General features: G+C 47.0%; 1 protein-coding gene across 1 annotated transcript in view; it reads left to right on the top strand.

Moving 5' to 3' along the window:
• LOC121719787 (leucine-rich repeat and immunoglobulin-like domain-containing nogo receptor-interacting protein 3) overlaps nucleotides 1-12,154 on the top strand; it is a 42,528-nt gene extending 30,374 nt beyond the window's left edge. Inside the window, exons 2-3 of the mRNA XM_042105560.1 lie at nucleotides 1,599-2,168; nucleotides 2,763-12,154. Coding sequence (XP_041961494.1) covers nucleotides 1,656-2,168; nucleotides 2,763-4,163 — 1,914 coding nt within the window. The 5' untranslated portion in view covers nucleotides 1,599-1,655 and the 3' untranslated portion in view covers nucleotides 4,164-12,154. The remainder of the gene's footprint in view (nucleotides 1-1,598; nucleotides 2,169-2,762) is intronic.
• Nucleotides 12,155-18,487: the final 6,333 nt, after the last annotated feature.

Here is an 18,487-nt window from a genome sequence, read left to right as displayed (position 1 = left end):
CTGTCTGAGATCCACCCCACACCATATCAGAACCAGACCTGGGCATCAAGCCTCCCAGTGCCAGGATAAACTGCAGTGCGTCTTCACTCAGGTATAACTTCAAACACCAAGCCTCTCTCAGTGTAATAGTGTCTAATGGTCTGTGCTTCACTGAGGTGTCTGGCTCCGACTGCTCGGAGGCTTAGAACCATGTTGGTATTGGAAGCACACCACTACCAAGCACAAAAGAACAACAGAACAAGAGAGCGAGAGAAGAAAAGGAAACCGATATTAGCAGTAGTGTGGAAAAACTGCAAACAGCTCCCGATTTTGAATCATTTAGTGGCTGGTTAGGTAATGGGCCTCGTGAACCCTGTGATGACGCGAGGCTAAGACGCGCTGTGTTGATGCTGCCTACTGAGCGGACGGTGCTCCTGTCTCTCCTGGCGTCTGCATTGGCATTATGTAACGGAGAATGAGAGAGGGAGGCAGACAGGTAGTGAGTACGGTAGCCGTGATGGGTCTCTCTTTCTCTTTCTCTCTCTCTCTCTCTCTCTCTCTCTCTCTCTCTCTCACACACACACATCATTTTGAAGGCTGTCTTTCTTTCTCTCTCTCTCTCTCTCTGTCTCTTTCTCACTGTGAGTATGTGTACTGTATGTGTGTGTTTGGGGAGTGGGGGAAGAGGGGTGAGTACACCCATGCAAACACTCGCAGATGGTACACATAAAAACGCACATATATACACATGAAAACACACACATGCAAGCACACAGATACACACACACATACACATACACATACATACACACACACACACACACACATAACACATGGCGCAGGAAACGCATCATCAGTGAGCACAAATCACTTGTGAACCCCTCACGCGTGTGATGCTCCGGTGTTGCAAACATTCACAACGATGCACACTTGCTTAGAGGCATCGCTTCGTTTTATTGGTTACAGTCTCACATGAGTGTTCTTAATGGGGACAGTGGATGGATGTGAGTATTCTGTGAATTGGATACATGGCACATTATACTGCGCGGTATCGTAACCAAGACAAGGAGCTCTGATGTGGCAGAAACATGTTCATTCTGCAGGAGCACAGATGTATTGAAATGTGTTCTCCTCTCTCTTCCCTTCCCCCATCTCTCTCTCTCTCTCTCTCTCTCTCTCTCTCTCTCTCTCTCTCTCTCTCTCTCTCTCCCTCTCCCTTCTCTCCCGGAATGTCACTGTTTCTCCTCTCCCCTTATCACCCTGACAATGCACTCATTCTCTCTTTTATATCTCTTCCCTCCCCCTCTCACTCGTTTCCCCTCTCTTCGTCTCTCTCTCTCTTCATGTCTTCCTCTCCACTCTTTCCCTGGTCTCTGCGTCCTTCACAGTCCACCCATCCCCCTCTCCACTGTTCCCCTCTGCTCTTCCAGTCCCTCACTCTCTCTCTATCCTCCCATTTCTCTGACATTTGCATTTCATACTGCCCTTTTCCCCCTCTAACTTACAATGGCGATTTAATGTACTAACGTCTGGAGAAGTTTTAATGTAAGATTTTAATGTCTCTCTCTCTCTCTCTCTCTCTCTCTCTCTCTCTCTCTCTCTCTCTCTCTCTCTCTCAGGTCAGTGGTGCGGTGATCCGCTCCGACTGAGTAGGCCCTGAGCAGCGTGTGCCAGGGATGGTGGGCACAGCGAGGCTGGCCTGGTCTCCGGCGATGGCGACATCGCTGGCGGCGACCGTCCTTCCTCCGCTGCTGCTACTGCTGCTCCTAGCGGCCGCCCCCTCGTGCCAGGGCTGCCCACCGCGTTGCGAGTGCGCCGCCCAGCTGCGCTCCGTGTCATGCCAGCGCCGGCGCCTGTCCGGCGTGCCCGAGGGCATCCCGACGGAAACTCGGATGCTGGACCTCAGCCGCAACCGCCTGCGCTGGGTGGCGCCAGGCGAGCTGGCACCCTACCCGCGGCTGGAGGAGCTGGACCTGAGCGAAAACCTGATCACTACCCTGGAGCCCAACGCCTTCGCCAGCCTGCAGAACCTGCGCGTGCTGCGTCTGCGTGCCAACCAGCTCAAGCTGGTGCCCATGGGCGCCTTCGCCAAGCTGGGCAACCTCACCACGCTGGACCTGAGCGAGAACAAGATCGTCATCCTGCTGGACTACACCTTCCAGGATCTGCACAGCCTACGCAACCTGGAGGTGGGTACCTGGCATGAAGAGAGGCATGGCTGGATGGATGGATAAATGGATGGATGGATGGGTAAATACAAAGAGGTGGATGGAAAGATGAAATGTTAAAGATAGATGGATGGATGCATGATGGATGGATGGGTGAATGTATAGGTGGATGGAGGGAAGAATAGAAGGATGGATGGATGGTGGATGCATAGAGAGAGGACGGTGATTGATTTCCTCCTGAATAAAAGGATCAGACCCTTGGAGGACAGAGAGCAAGATTTCAGTGGTGAGACATAATCAATACAGACAACAGTGTGAGATGTGCTCAGTGAAATTATACATAGAACAGTCTGAATTACATAAAAAAAAAAGATCAATAGCTGCTGAGATATGTGCATTGTGTTGTGTAAGCCAATGAATGTATTGCATTTATTGATGAAAGCTTCTAGGTTCCTTTAGCTGGAGTGGGTGGGGATGAACTTGTCTGCACTCGTAAGTTAATTCAGGCTGAATCCAATGCAGTTTCTGCAAACGTGTATATACTGGAGCCTCCATAAAATTGCTCCTCCCGTTCCTGAGTCGGTCATTTTGTCTGTGTTCTCTTTTTCACCTCAGGTGGGTGACAATGACTTGGTCTACATCTCCCATAAGGCGTTCACTGGCCTCGTGGCATTGGAGGACCTGACCATCGCCCGGTGCAACCTGACGTCCATCTCGGGCCAGACGCTCTCCTACCTGCGCAGCCTGGTGACCCTGCGCCTGCGTCACCTGAGCATCACGGCCCTGGAAGACCAGAACTTCCGCAAGCTGTCGGCGCTGCGTGGCCTGGAGATCGACAGCTGGCCCTACCTGGAGTACATCTCGCCGCTCAGCTTCCAGGGTCTCAACCTGTCCTGGCTGTCCATCACCAACACCAACATCACGAGCGTGCCCTCGGCCTCCTTCCGCAACATGGTCTACCTGACCGCACTCAACCTCTCCTACAACCCCATCCAGACGCTGGAGCCCTGGGCCTTCCGCGAACTCCTGCGGCTCAAGGAGCTGCACATGGTCAGCACGGGCCTGCTGACGGTGGAGCCGCACGCGCTGGCCGGCCTGAGGCAGCTGCGGCTGCTCAACCTGTCGTCCAACGAGCTGGTGACGCTGGAGGAGGGCGCCTTCCACTCGGTCAACAGCCTGGAGACGCTGCGCGTGGACGGCAACCCGCTGGCGTGCGACTGCCGCCTGCTGTGGATCCTGCAGCGCCGGCGCACGCTCAACTTTGACGGCCGCGCGCCGGTCTGCGCCGGCCCCTCCGAGGTGCGCGGCACGGTGCTGAGCAGCTTTGCTGACTCGGCGCTCTTCGACTACTTCACGTGCCAGAAGCCGCGCATACGCAACCGCAAGCTGCAGCAGGTGACGGCGCGCGAGGGCCAGCCCGTGTCCTTCCTGTGCCACGCCGAGGGCGAGCCGGCGCCCGCCATCATCTGGATCTCGCCGCAGCGCCGCCGCATCGCGTCCAGGAGCGGAGCGGCCGGCGGCGGAGGTGGCCGCGTCGTGGTGCTGCCCGGCGGCACGCTGGAGATCCGCTACGCGCAGGTGACCGACAGCGGCACCTACATCTGCATCGCCAGCAACGCCGGCGGCAACGACACCTACTTTGCCACGCTGACCGTACGCGGCGGCGGCATGGGCATGGGCGGCGGCCTGGGCGGCATGCCGGCCCTGGACGCGGCGCTCTTTGCCAACCGCTCGCTCTATTACTCCAGCGAGCTCAACGACACCAGCTTCAACGGCACGCGTGTCTTCCTCAAGTTCACGCTGGACCTCACCACCATCCTGGTGTCCACTGCCATGGGCTGCATCACCTTCCTGGGCGTGGTGCTCTTCTGCTTCCTGCTGCTGTTCGTGTGGAGCCGCGGCCGCGGTCAACGGCGGAACAACTTCACCGTGGAGTACTCCTTCCGCAAGGGTGATGGCGGAGCCACCAGTGGCGGACAGGGAGGGGCTCGCAAGTTCAACATGAAGATGATATGAAACAACGCAGCCAGGGGCCCTACGGGAGATGCCTGAAGACACCCAACACACACACACACAGCGCTCAGAGAGAAAAAGAAAGAAAGAAAGAAAGAAGGAAAAAAAGAAAGAAAAAAAGATAGTGTTAAAAAAAACAAAGTAAAATCTTTCTATTCGATCTTTCTTTCTTCTGTAGCAGATTGGTAATGGTTAGATGACCTTGATCTCACTGTCTCTTGGTTTGATTTGTTCCCTCTCAGCTTGTGGTATGAGTGCAGATTTAACACAGCGATAAAGCCACACTGTTTTTTTTTTTTGTCCTCTCCATAGCCTTCTGAGTGCTGCCTCGCCATTCTTCAAGATAAAGGCTTTAATGAAAAACAAAGTGAAAGACAGGAACATCTCAGTAATCTTTCAATCGCTGCCTCGTGGTGCTGTGAGGCATTGGCAGCCTTGTTCCTCCTCACCATTTTTTTTACCATCAGAGGGGTACAAAATAAATACCCAATTCTCTAGCAACAGAATGTTCTGGTGGTGATGAAGAGCTCAGGGTTTAGGACCATAATGAGATAGAGGCACAGGGCTGCCAATCAAACACAGCAACCACTCCCTGATTATCTGTAGAGAGAGCTAGAGCTTGGAACCTGCATGTAAAATGGAAACTTTAGGCTTTAAATAAATGCTTATGTTTAATATTAATAAGATTTAATCAATCAAATTTCAGTGATTAAATTGCAGTGTTCCTACTGACCCACTGAATACTTTTCATGAATAGAATATTTCAGAAATGACTTCCTCTTCAAGATATATGCCACAGCTGAATAAAGACAAACAGAGAGACAGTTTTGAGACAAGGCCCAAAAAATTGGGGACAGACAAGAGGGAAAAAAATCTGATCAAAAGGCAACTGAACCATTCAGCACTCTGTTTGATTCCAAAAAGAAAATTGGGTCATCCACCTGCGGTCAAGCGCTGCTGAAAAGCAATCGATTTGAGACAGGAAAAAGGGCGGGAAAAAATGAAAGGCAAACGTTGAGTCACTCTGTTTGCCTGGATGAGATTGGCACACTCGAGAATGTGTATGTGTGCCTCTCTCCCCCACCACCACCACTGCTGCTACTGATACTGAGAGCTGTGTGAGTTGGGACATGCACACTGGCCGCACGTGTTACATAGAGACAGAGGGAGGTGGGGAGCAGCACGGGAGAGAGGCCTGGGTGGTGTGGTTATGGATGTTAAGCCTGACCCATGACACCCCCCCCCCCTCCCAGCCCTCTCACTGTGCTGCCCATTACCACCTCCCTCCCTCACATGTTTATGGGATGCCCAGCATAGTGGACGTTTAGAGGAGGAGGTTTGGGGAGTGGACGGGGAGAAGGTAAGTAATTATACTCACTCTCTCTCGTGACACACTCTCCTCCAGACCGCCTCCTCTGCTGCTGGGCTAGCCCTGACCACCAGCTAGCCTTCATGGGGGGAGGCAGCATGTTAGTCAGGGACTAAATGTTCACACAAACACACACACGCACGCAGATACACATACCCATATAGACACACACACAAACACACACTTTGACTCCTGGCCACGTCGAGAAGGTGACCGGTCTAAGCCATAATGTATGCTTTAGGAGGAACAGGAGCAGGACACAGATAAAAGCTATCACTTCAGGGACCATTTAATTGGGTCAGAACATGGTGCTGGGTGCACACAGAGGGGCCCAACATTCACACAGGAGTTTTTAATGCTGCATGCAGCCACTTTAGTTTGACCTCAACTTGACCTCCACTCCACAGTGCATTTCATAAACACGCCGCTCTGCTGAACACTGAATGTTAATGCAGCAAAGTCGCTCATATTAAGGGTTATTATTCCTGCCCAACTAAACATGCAGTGGCTTAGTTCACACACACACACACACACACATACACACACACACACACACACAGACACACACTCTCACACACACACACACACACACACACATTCAATTCAGCACCAACAGACAGGCACGTCTCACCCTACATTACCACATTGTCTCCATGGCGGCCAGTGTGTGAAGAGAGTCTTTGCTTCTCCTGCCCAGTTCTTTCCCCCCCAGACTTCCCGTACCCTATTTCCCCAACTGGGTCTCGTGACGAGGGAGGGGTCCCTGGCTGGTGACTTCGACTGTAAATGACTAAATTGTGATGTGTCCACCCATCCCATTTGTGTATTTGACTGTAAAAGGTATCCTCCTTTTGTTGCTTTTAAAAATACTTTTGTTGCTTTTAAAAATACTTACCCTGTAATCTACATTTTTGCTTAGTTTAGACTATTATTTTACCTCTTTTTTTCTTTGAGTGCTTTTATTGTGTTTACTTTGTTGACATGTCACATCAACTTGGCAGAAATAAAAACATAAATAATCAAATGAAGCAACCCTCAGCTCCCAACAACTAGACACTGTAGCCAGTGAGGCCTACTGTGGAGCATGGGATGGAGAGAAAACCAAAAGAGACAGACAAGGAGAGAGAAAGGGAGGAGAGAGAGAGGAGGAGGAGTAGGACGACGAGGAAGAGGTGAGGGAGAGAGAGAGGGGGTGGCAGAGGTTATGTAACTGGGCTGTGAGAGAGGCCCCCACAGTGTCCCCCTGTGCTGAGATCTGAAGAAAAAGGCCAAATTACTCATGACTCTGTGAACCGCTGCCCTCGCTGTTCACTCAACAGAATATGCAGCAGAAAGCAACCTACATTCAGACCCAATGACGTTAATTGTGGCATTCACACTGATAATTGGGCTAAGTTGATTTAACACCCAGTGTTTGGCAGCCAGCGTCATGTGTTGTTGAGAGTGGATGGGGGTTGCATGCCAGCATCCTAACACAGATGATTAACGATGCGGAGCATTTGCCACCTGTTGTCCTAATGAATGTGTCTCAGGGCCTCAGCATCACCAACCATGCTGTGTTGGCTCTGTCTGTACCATCGTATTTCACTGGACTAGGTCAACCCAAAGTCAAATATTGATATTTGTTGTAACCTCCAAGAGCTAATATGTATGCTCTCCGTCCTAGGTGACCCCCCCCCCCCCTTTTTGTGTTTTTTTCAGTGACATCATCCACAGTGAACGGGGTGGAGTGTGGTAGTGGTAGTGCTGTAGGTATCGTCCTTTGTGGCCTGTGATTCGATGTCTCGCTGTTCTCTCGATTTTTTAATGTTACGTTAGCGCTTCACCATGCAGTCAGCTACATAGTATAGGTGTGGTGGAAGGTAGAGATAGGTAGATAGATAGAGACTCAACCAGGTGTTCATCCAACACCCCCCCCCCCTCTGTCCACCCACCCATACCCCCATACACACACACACACACACACCATTCAGTCTGTCCCCAATAACTGCTTATCTACAGACCCAATCCTTGTCGTCGTCATACACAGATCCTCTGAGACTTTGTGCCTCTAGCTATTGTTACATAACAGAATGCTACAGACTGTCAAATCGCAGCAACAGTCAATTATGAAATGTAGACTGTGTATGCTGTACTATGAGACTAAGTTGCCAGAAATGCATCTACTGCCATTGATTTGAAATGAAACATGTTTGTCTGCCAAAGCTTACAGTTGTAATATATGGAGCGGCTTTACTGGATGATAATGGTGTGCTGGGAAATTAAATATAATAACATGGCTGTGTTAGCATTACAGAATTCACAATTAATTCAGCTTAGTAGGGGAAACCCTTTTAGGAGTGCCACATAGTTCAGTTGAAGCAATAACCCCTTCCCCCCCAACACACAAACACATACACACACACACACACACACACACACACACACACACACACACACACACACACACACACTTTCTTTCGTCTCCTTCCCTGCTCGCTGTAACCCCCACGCCCCCTCCAAACCGACATCTCTCTAGACGAGCTCTCAGAGCTCTCACACTGTTTGATCTAATCACCTCCACTGACGGCTCACACTCTTCGCCTGAGGCGTGTGTGTGTGTGTGTGTGTGTGTGTGTGTGTGTGTGTGTGTGTGTGTGTGTGTGTGTGTGTGTGTGTGTGTGTGTGTGCGTGTGTGTGCGTGTGTGTGTGTGTGTGTGTGTGTGTGTGTGTGTGTGTGCGTGTGTGCGCGCGCGTGCATGTTTGACAGGCACAAATCTCCTCTTGACCTCCACTTCACCTGCCCAGCTTCTGCCTGCTTCCCCCTTCAACTGTTCTCCCCTTCAAAGTCAGCAGACGCATGGACACACAGTATCACTCAGCTCACACACTCCTAAATGCGCTCGGACGTGCACACACACACTCCCATACCCACGCATGCGCACACACACACACACACACACACACACACACACACACAAATGCATCCACTTGTACACGGGCCCTTGAACACTCACACATGCACAGTTGCGGACACACACACACACACACACACACACACACACACACACACACACACACACACACACACACACACACATGGACACACAGTCGCACACACCCGCAGTGAAGGATTCCCTTTAGAAACTGTCAATGAGCCTGCGAAGCGAGGCAGTTTGTTAAGAGGCTCTCACCGGCAGTGCAGGCAGTAGCACAAGACTTCTTCATCTGGAGAAAATAGGCTGAGAGCTCTCCCTGGCCTCCTCATCAACTCAGAGCACACACACACAAACACACAAAGGCCTAACGCCTCACTTAAATAATCACACACACGTCTTCAATTCCTGTTCTTCTATAGTCAAGGTCCACATCGTCAATCTCATTTGCATCATTATCTAACTTTTAATCTCTATTGACTCTATGACTTTTGAGGCGAACAACACATACATTTGCTCAGATAAGCCTATCTATTCATCCAAGCAGGGGTGCTGCTAGAAAATTTGGGCCCTTTGACAGACAATAATTCATAATTCAGCCCCCCCCCCCCATATATAGTATTATTGGGGTGCTCTCTGGGGGCCCCCCGTTAGTGCTGGGCCCCTAGAATCATCCTAACTTTCCCTCCCCTAGCTACGCCCCTGCATCCGAGCACGTAAAGTTTTGTTCTCCTTACATATCATGTTCTTAGACTTAATGCCACCGGTGTCAAGAACTATTTCTGACCCAAAGTTAACGGGCCGTGTGTGGCTCTGGTCATTTGTCTGCTCTGTCAGTAGGGAGACAAGAACAAACCGCCTCCTGTTTCCAGGGTGATTCTGAAACATTTGCCATGAGCACCGAATTTTAAACCACTCGGTCGACAGGTGAGGTCATTTTAATCAAAGCCATATTTCCCGAGTACATCCCTCTGCACTTGTACCTTTTGCTACTGTGAACTCCAAATTTAACCTCAATTACCCGTATTCCATCATGGGTGGAGCACAGCCCTTCCCTCCTTTTGTGCCTCCTCTTGGAGACGAGGAGGTGGAGAATGTGGTCAAGGCGGCCACAAGCGCTACGCCACCCTAATAATTCCTTAAGCTAACACTGCCCCCTTGTGGTGAACATGATCAGTAGTATGACAGTGACTAACAGTAGAGTTACTAACTGTAGAGAATGCAACTTTATCTCAGTACTTTTTTCTTCTCATTTGTGTGCAGGTATACAGATTTTTAGCATCAACATTTCTTTTTAAAGCCTACTGTTGGACTATGTGTTTCAGATGTGGATAGTGTCAATAGTTCCTCGGTTGGGACATGTATTAGAACTTTCTGAGACTCAAAGTCGGTATGCCCAGAGGGTAGGCCTGTGTCATTCAAAAGGAATGATTTGTCCTTGATGTGAAATGAATTGACCAGAAATCTGTTCTGAGTTGATGGTTATCAACAGCTGTATCAATAAGCTAAATTGCTTTCATTATGAACTGCAACTTCTCATGTTGGTATTTCTAAAAGTTATACAGAAAAAAGAAAAAGAAAAAAGAACATTTGAAATCCGGGAATGCTATACTCTTCATGATGATTCCTTTCTAGTAAATTAGATCTGATCTATGCATGCTGAAGTCCTTTCTCTTGTCTCTCTCCCACACACACATACACACACACACACACACACACACACACACACCTATACTTGTGAGAATTTCATTGGATGGTTGTGAGGCTGCTCATGGGACTGGCTGGACATACCCACATACACACACACACACACACACACACACACACAGATACACATATGGGTTTTGCCATTCAGTATACCAACCAAGAACCATGGACCATTCCCACTAGGCTCGAACTAGTTCCTGTGAAGAGACTTTGTTCCAGTGACCAAACACCCGGTCAATGACATGCTGAGTTTTCTAAAGAAATAGATTTTATACGTTGTAAAGCAATCCTCTGTCTTCCTGGGACCATGTGTGTTATGGGATGTCCCTCTATTCATAGTTCAGAGGATATATATTTGACTTTATTTTGTATATACTGTAGGTATGTGTGATTGGCGGTGTTACTGGGGGTGTTACTAGGGGAGTGTTACTATGGGATGTCACTCTCAAGGCCTTTATAGGAATTTGTCACTGACCTGTGCTGTGTGTCTTGAAAGCATTGTCAACCAAACACAATGGTTACTATGGAGAGAGAAACAGTGTTTTCAAAATAGTCTCTCTATCATAGATATGATATAGACATGTATATAAATGAAAGAGACTTGACTTGACTTGACTTGACTATCAATCAACCAGAGCTGTATAGATATATATCTATTTATACCACTCTGCATTCAACAACCTGTTTTATGATGCTCTCAGGACGCACAGCCCTGGCCAGTACCCATGCCTAGGACTAGATACCCCTTCCTGTTATTATTAATATTAATTAATTATTATTATACTTAGATAATGAATCAATACAAACAATTAGTGATACGACAATGAATGGACCTATAGGCAAATTTGTACGCCTTGTGTTGAATGGTCTCCGGTCCTTATGGTTCCAGGTCAGTGACACTCTCTTTGTTTCCTGGAGTCCCACCAAGTATCTTAACAATGACCTGGTTAGGGGAACACATTCACCCGAGCAAGCAAACAAAACAAATGCCATAAAAACTCATGCTTTAATACATAATGACGCCAAGGATGGTCATTTGGACAAACGAGTCCTCAAGCTTTCTGCAGGGGTGTGTGCGGTATGACTAGGATGTGCCGTAGCAGCTTTGCAGCTTCTGATGCATTGGAAGTGCCAAGTGTGCCCTGGCCACAGGATTAGAGTAGGGTGGGGTGTGCTGGAAGTGTTTACACTAGGGCACATGTTCAGCCCACACCTCCCTCTCTAGTCTTCAGAGACCTTGCTGAAGTACCAGCGATCGTGGTGGAGAACTGCACAGAACCCACACGGCTCAAGGACACCACAAGGTCAGAGTCAATGCAGTTGTTACGTTTCACAAATCAATTTGGTCATTTGACCTCATCCCTTAATGAATCCATGCGACCTAGGCGTGGGTGCGATGACCCATGGCTACACGGCTACTTTGCTGTTCCAGTGTCACTAATGCCCTTGGGAATGGTTCTTTAAACACCAGCCAGGAGCTTTATGTAAGTGGAAAATGTGCTTTGACTTTGTACAGTGATTCTCATACAGGTAAACAGTAGCTACAGAGGAAAGGGGGGCTGGGGGGAACTTGCATTCCATACTCTCAGTGTGTATCCATGAGAGTGTCCCCACACACTGTCTCTGAAGATCCGAGCTGTCTTGTGCTCCTAATTCTGAGGGAGCGCTGCCTCTGTGAGCGGATCTTTATAGATGAGGTGGGGGAATGGGGTGTGCATGACATTCAGAAGGATACATTGTGGAAGAGGGCTTGCATACACACAACTAATGACCAGAGCCGTTGTCTAAAAGTGTCCACACACATCCTCCCAATGTTGGTAGTATTTCATCCAGTTCCATGACAGCAGCTCAGTCTTGTCTAGAATGATGACAAATATAAAAAATAAATAATTCTTGTTTATAGAAAAAAGAGAAATGTCTTGTGTTTTTTAATTGTATGTTTGTTTTATACTGTTTTGTCCTGTAAGCAGAAAAAAATCATAAAAGCATGTTGTTACACTGTCTCTTGTCTCACTGTATCTTTCATCATGCTGTGTGTGTGTGTGTGTGTGTGTGTGTGTGTGTGTGTGTATGTATGTATGTATGTATGTATGTATGTATGTATGTGTGTACTTCTCTCTGTTGCTGCCTGGAATATGGCTTGTCTGTCAGCAACACCCAAGCACAAGGAAGAATGCAGTGCTCAGTCGCTATATATTTACAACAAATATATAATTGCCATTGCTTTATATTTTATAACCAGTAGGTGGCAACATTACATACCTCAGGACTGCCTCCCCTGACTAGAATCCTCTTCTGGCTTGTTGGTCACTAGTGTGTAAAGTGAAGGATATATCCATCATATAATCAGACATACATGTGGTTTAAAAATGAAACTCCAAGAATCAGCTCATATTTTTCCAATTGTTTATTTATTTTAATTAATCAAACACACAATTTACCCATACTATGCTTTTTAAGATCATTTATGTTCTGAAACAGATATTATTCCAGTCTTTTCCCTTCTTAAGGTCTCAACAGGAGAATGCAACTAACTGCACAGCTTGTCACTACTTGTGCGATTCAGACTGGGAGGTTGAGGTTCTCAGAAGAGCACGATGCCAGAATGTGTGTGTGTATGTGTGTGTTCATTTTAAAACATGTCACTCACTCCAGGAGCAGTATGGGGAAATGTGAATGTTAGATTGTCAGTCCTACAATCTTTGGTTTTAGTGCAGCCATTCACAGAACCCCTTTGGCTCGATTTGCAGAAATCATAAAAACAGCCTTAAAAGAAAAAACATAATTTTTCACACACGTTGTGTTCCAGTGAGATCATTCTGTTTGTCAGGTTAAAAGTGCACACCTCAGTCAGATCCCCTTTATGTGCTTGTGGCCAAGCGTTGTCTGTATGGTCTGGTCCAAACCCTGTCCAAGTCTCCTGATCTGTTCTAAACATCTGGATTTAGGGATGTGCTACACATTTGCTGGCAAATTAGTGAACCATGGCTGAAGAGCTGGCACCATAATTTAATCCAGCTCTTTCAATCCAACAGAGAAGTTATGATATGTCTCACAAGTGTGTGTGTGTGTGTGTGTGTGTGTGTGATGGCCAAATAAAGGATACAGCATTGCATAGGCACTTCTTATATCTTCTTACACTGATATCACATCTGATATGAATGCCATGTGAGAATGACTGTTGCATATGGGTGCATGTGTGTGTGTGTCTGTGTGTGTGCATGTGTGTGTGCGTATCTGTGTGTGTGTGTGTGTGAGTATATAGTGTGCATGTGTGTGTGTATATTGTGCATGTGTGTGGGTTGCGTACATGTGCGGGTCTGGGCATGCCATTGTCCATGGGTTCATTTCTCACACAGGAATTCTGACACTATGCCCTGAGTAATGGAAGGATGAGTGTCCACTCGGGGAGTTTGTATGAGCTTGTGTGTGTGTGTGTGTGTGTGTGTTGGGGGGAGGGGGGGCAGGTGAGATGAGAAAGACTGGAGGAACAGGGTTTCCTTGCTCAGAGGGTTTTAAGAGAGACCTCAGAGATAGCTGAGGAGTGCTGGAGTGTTTGCATAGCTTTCTGTGCAAAAGAGAACAGATCCTTCATCTTTCCCCATCATCATCATCATCATCATCACCATATGTGCTGACAAAAACACAGCACATACATGTATACACATAGAGTAAACACGGGGGGGGGGGGGGGGGGGCAGCAGGGTGCTGTCTTTCTTCTGTGGTTTAGTGATGGTTCTCACCAGCTAGTGGGTGTAGGAAACTAGGGACAGAATTCTTCTATTCCATGTTTGGAGCTTTGCTCATCATTGGTGTGTGCACTGAGTTGTGGGAGAGTGAAGGAAATTCAGTCGCTATCGCTGCGCATAAAAGGGGACAAAAAAATTCCCTGATCGATCGGTGTCACCTTATCTGAGGGGAGAGGACAGTGAGACTGGGGGACCGTGGCAACGCGTGGCTCTGAGAACCTCCCTGTGGCACACTCCACCTCCCAGGCAGAATCGCCATTTGCTGCTCGGTGACTCTCTCTTTCTCTCATTCTCTCTCTGTTGTCTACGCAGTTCGTTCTCTCTCCTCCTCCTCATTGGAAATTGATTGTCTTCTACCATCACAAAGACACTTGGCTCTGATTGATTGGTTTTGGTTGGAGAGGAGGGAGAGGACATCGCTACTGGCTCTCTGTGTGTGTGTGGTTTTTTTTTCTCTCTGAGGTTAGAGTGCCTACGTCGAGCAAAGACCAAAACAACAAAAAGCAAAAGTAAAAATGAATACACACAAGCTGTCTAACCATTGGTAGGGGAGGAGGGGGAGTCAAATTAGTCTCAGACAAGACTGAGGCCCACCATACACACAATTCATGAAGTAAATAAATAAACAATCAAATCAGCAAATAAATAATACATACATAAATACATAGATAAATAGATACAAACAAAAAAAAATATACAAATTTAAATACAAGTGACACAAACAGAAACGCTCTGTACAGACAAGTGAGCAGTAATGTCCTTCCATGCCTACCTTGTTTCATATATACAAGTTCCAATGCATTGCTGATGCATCATCAACTGGGACAGAAGTACAGGAGAGTAGAGCACATGCATATTTCCAGAGAAAGAATTCCAAAGTAAACACAGCAAATAAATACGAGCATCAAGAAGCGAAAGAGGGACAAAAAAAGACAGAAAAAAGGGCAACGTAATCGGTCAGCTGGCCGTCGAGACTTCCCCCCCCCCCCCCCCCCCCCCACCTTTGCCACAATGGTACGGGTCATCCTGTAGTTTCTACACAGTAAGATCATTTCCATGCATAAAATAATTGCTAGCACCTTGACAAGAGGGGTGCTGATTTTGGTTTACTTCTTTTTGGTAAATATCAGGATCACTGGAGCACACACAAGAAACATTACTTCAACAGAAACATACAGTCTGTATGGAACAGGATGAAAATGGTTGAATGGAAAAAATAATAATATTAAAAATCATCTGCTGTTTGATTATTTGGATTTCAAAAGCTAATATTGATTGTGATCCTTCAGAAGAATCATTCAGCCACGCTATAGACTTCAACATGTAGAAAATAATACATTTATGCACAACGCCGTTGTGCCCAAAACCCTTGCTTCCCCAATCACAAACAAGGAAGCCTATACACCCTTTTCAGTCACACAAGCCAAAATGAAACAAGAACCGTGAAATGGCCAAATGATTCAAACACAACAGAGGACATGCTACTGGAGAACAAAAAGGCAAAGAGAAAAAGAAAACTACAAACCCAAAAATTACTGGAAAGTGTAAAGCTTCAAGTCACAATTTTCCAAAACTATTATTTAGTAGTAGTCATTAATCTAGTCATCAGTAATATCACTGTTATTGTTTCATAACACAACCATTATAGTAAAGATTTGAGGTATATCAGAATTTAATTGTCAAAACATGCCTGCCAGTTCTTATAGTTTGCTGCAAAGGGGCTGGTCGGGGGCGATTGTTCCAAGGACACAATTGGTCAGATGTGTATGAGTGAAGGTGTGACAAAGGCATATGATTGGGTAATATCTGTCACTAATGGCACAGACAAACCTTTTGTTGCCATGGACACAGCCCACATTCCCGTTATAAATTACACAAAAATAGCTCTTCGGGGAATGTGTCTGTGTTCATGAGCGTTTGTTTGTGTGTGTACATTGTACAACATTGAAAAGCTTCTTTGTGTTTTGAATATCATTCTCTCTGATTGTTGCTATTGTTGTTCTTGTTGTTGGTGTGTACATGACAAGGTCGATATAAAACAACTCTGATCAGATCATCTCATACAAAACAAAGTGCTGTCTCTTTTTCATCAATGTAGAAATCAATGGAAAGTTCAAAAAGCCCATTTACACGACAGCCCAGGTAGCCTCTTTTAGAAATGCGTCATGAAATAGTGGGAGCAAGTGTGTACTATATGCATATGTATACAATAAGTATGTAAGCATATGTATTGTGTATATCCATTTATATCCAGTATATATGTGTGTGTGTGTGTGTGTGTGTGTGTGTGTCCAGAACAGTCCCACCTGTGGTTGAAGGGAAAAGGCACTCAACTCTACCTGCAAGTGAGCCACTTCAGTAACACTGGCTTTCTGCAGTCTGACTGCTCTGCGTGTGTGTGTGTGTGCTTGTGAAATAGGATGGTGACAGTGGTGAGTTGGGGTGAAGGGGTGTGGTGGGTGGGTTGGGGTGAAGGGGTGTGGTGGGTGAGTTGGGGTGAAGGGGTGTGGTGGGTGGGTTGGGGTGAAGGGGTGTGGTGGGTGGGTTAGTGTTTAGTTTTTGGTTGGGGTGCTGGGGGGGGGGGGGGCAGCTTTGGACTGGCAGGCTGAAGAATCTTTGGCATCAGTGGCGCGCCACGTTCATTTATGTGAGGTAGCTAGCCGCACTGGTTCCCATTTAAACAAGGTGTGTGTTTCTGCTGTTCTCTCTCTGTCTTTCTTTGTTTCTTTGTTGTTGTTTTTTTTTGTTTCATTTCATGTGGAACAGTACATTAAATAAAAAACAAACAAACGAGGAACAAACAAGAGCATTTTTGGATAATTGCTTAAAAAAATCCACAAAACCCATCCCTTTCTCCTGTACCTGAATGCCCACTCCACGCCCGCTGCTGTGGTTGTCCGTCAGCACCCCCACACAGTGAGCTGGCCGTCCATTTCCCCGCCGCAGGCATCTCTGGCTGCTTGACCTCATGTGCCCCGCTGCAGGACCCGCTGCTCCTGCTGATGCTGTGCCCACCGGGCCCGATGCCCCCACCCTCTCCACCCCTCCACTCACCCTCCCACACACTCCATGCTACTGATTTGAGAGAGGAGCGGTGGCGAGAGGGGTCAGTGGTGGTGGTGAGCTCTGGGTAGTCCCCCCAGGCGCCTGTGAACAGGTGAGCTGGAGGTGGGCGGACTTAGTCCTGACGGGGTCAAGGGTCGTAGGTCAGAGGGTACAGGGTCACTCCTGACAGGGCAGAAGTCCATCTTCTTTACAACACAGAAACAAGTACAGGAGTCCCCGCTATACACAAGATTCCTGCTTTGCCTTTGGATTCCAGTTGTATCAGATTATTTCTCCCTTTTTGAAAAGTCTTTTTTGTTGTTTTTTTTGTTTTTTTTTAAAGTAGCTTCATTAACAAGGTGCTTCTTTACATATAGTTTACGCACAACAGACCACAATAGTTACATTTAATAGAACCGTTGTGTCTATGGTACTATTTACCCGCATTAATATTGGAGGAGGGGAGAGAGAGAAGGAAGAAGAGAGAGAAGAGGAGGGGAAAAGAAAGAGGGAAGGATGGAGGGGTAGAGAGAGAAACAGTTGAGAGGTAAAGGGAAAGGGCTGACAAAGAAGTAAGGTAGAGAACGACAGAGTAAGAGAGGGATAGAGAGAAAGGGATATTTACAGCTGTTATTTTCCACAGGACTTTGCGAAGTCATAGATTTTTTCCCCCAAGGTTGATTTCTTATTTCTGATTTGAAGCTTGGAATGAAGTTGTTTTACCCTAACAGAGGGAGCTGTAGGGTACATTTTGCATGATTTGTCTGTTACTATGGTAGCAACTCTCCTCCCTGGGTGGCCAATAGGGGTTAAGAGCTGCACCATCTCTTCTGAATATCAATAAGGCAACTGTCATTGGCACTCAATCATACTGTGACATTTTACCTTGACGTTTGGCCACTTTCCACAACACAGCGAAGGAACTAGCCTCCCGTTAAGCTAAATCATATCCCTTCGATTGTTGATTGTATTTCTCCTTCATCTCATTATGAACTGAAACCATGTAAAAAATGCTAATGTAGTTGAATGCTAATGTAGTTGAAATCAAACTGATGTGCCCAGGGCTATCGAGCAAGGTCGGATCAGTGCAGCTTTCCTGGACGCTTTGAGAGTTTGACAGTTCTGGAGTCCAATGCTTCCGGCAAATTGGGGTCAGAGAGAGTCTCTGTGTGGTCAGGGAATGCATGTGACAATTCATTTCCCCAACCGCTGTCTGTGTTATTGCACTTTACTGCTTTGAGTCAAAACATTTTATGTTATTTAAAAAATCAACTATTGATTGTGGTTTTGATAGTCTGGAACACTCATCTAAATATTGGGTTGCCACAGATTGATTGAAATTCTCTCCTTCTTGCAAACCAAAAACATAGTGCATGTCTAAACATGGCCAGCAGGTGGCAATGCCACACTGATCCATCAGTATGCATCCAACTGCAGAGCAGTGTCACACGAGAACCAAGCACCACCCACACCAACACTGTCGAAGAGAAGACCTTTATGTGGGCTAATGTCCACATACAATAGTGCTATCACAGGATTGAC

Source organism: Alosa sapidissima, chromosome 1, assembly GCF_018492685.1.
Source record: "Alosa sapidissima isolate fAloSap1 chromosome 1, fAloSap1.pri, whole genome shotgun sequence".
In the NCBI taxonomy this organism is placed as follows: domain Eukaryota; kingdom Metazoa; phylum Chordata; class Actinopteri; order Clupeiformes; family Clupeidae; genus Alosa; species Alosa sapidissima.
Note: the sequence above shows the minus strand (reverse complement) of the source record. Positions and strands in the feature narration are given on the sequence as shown.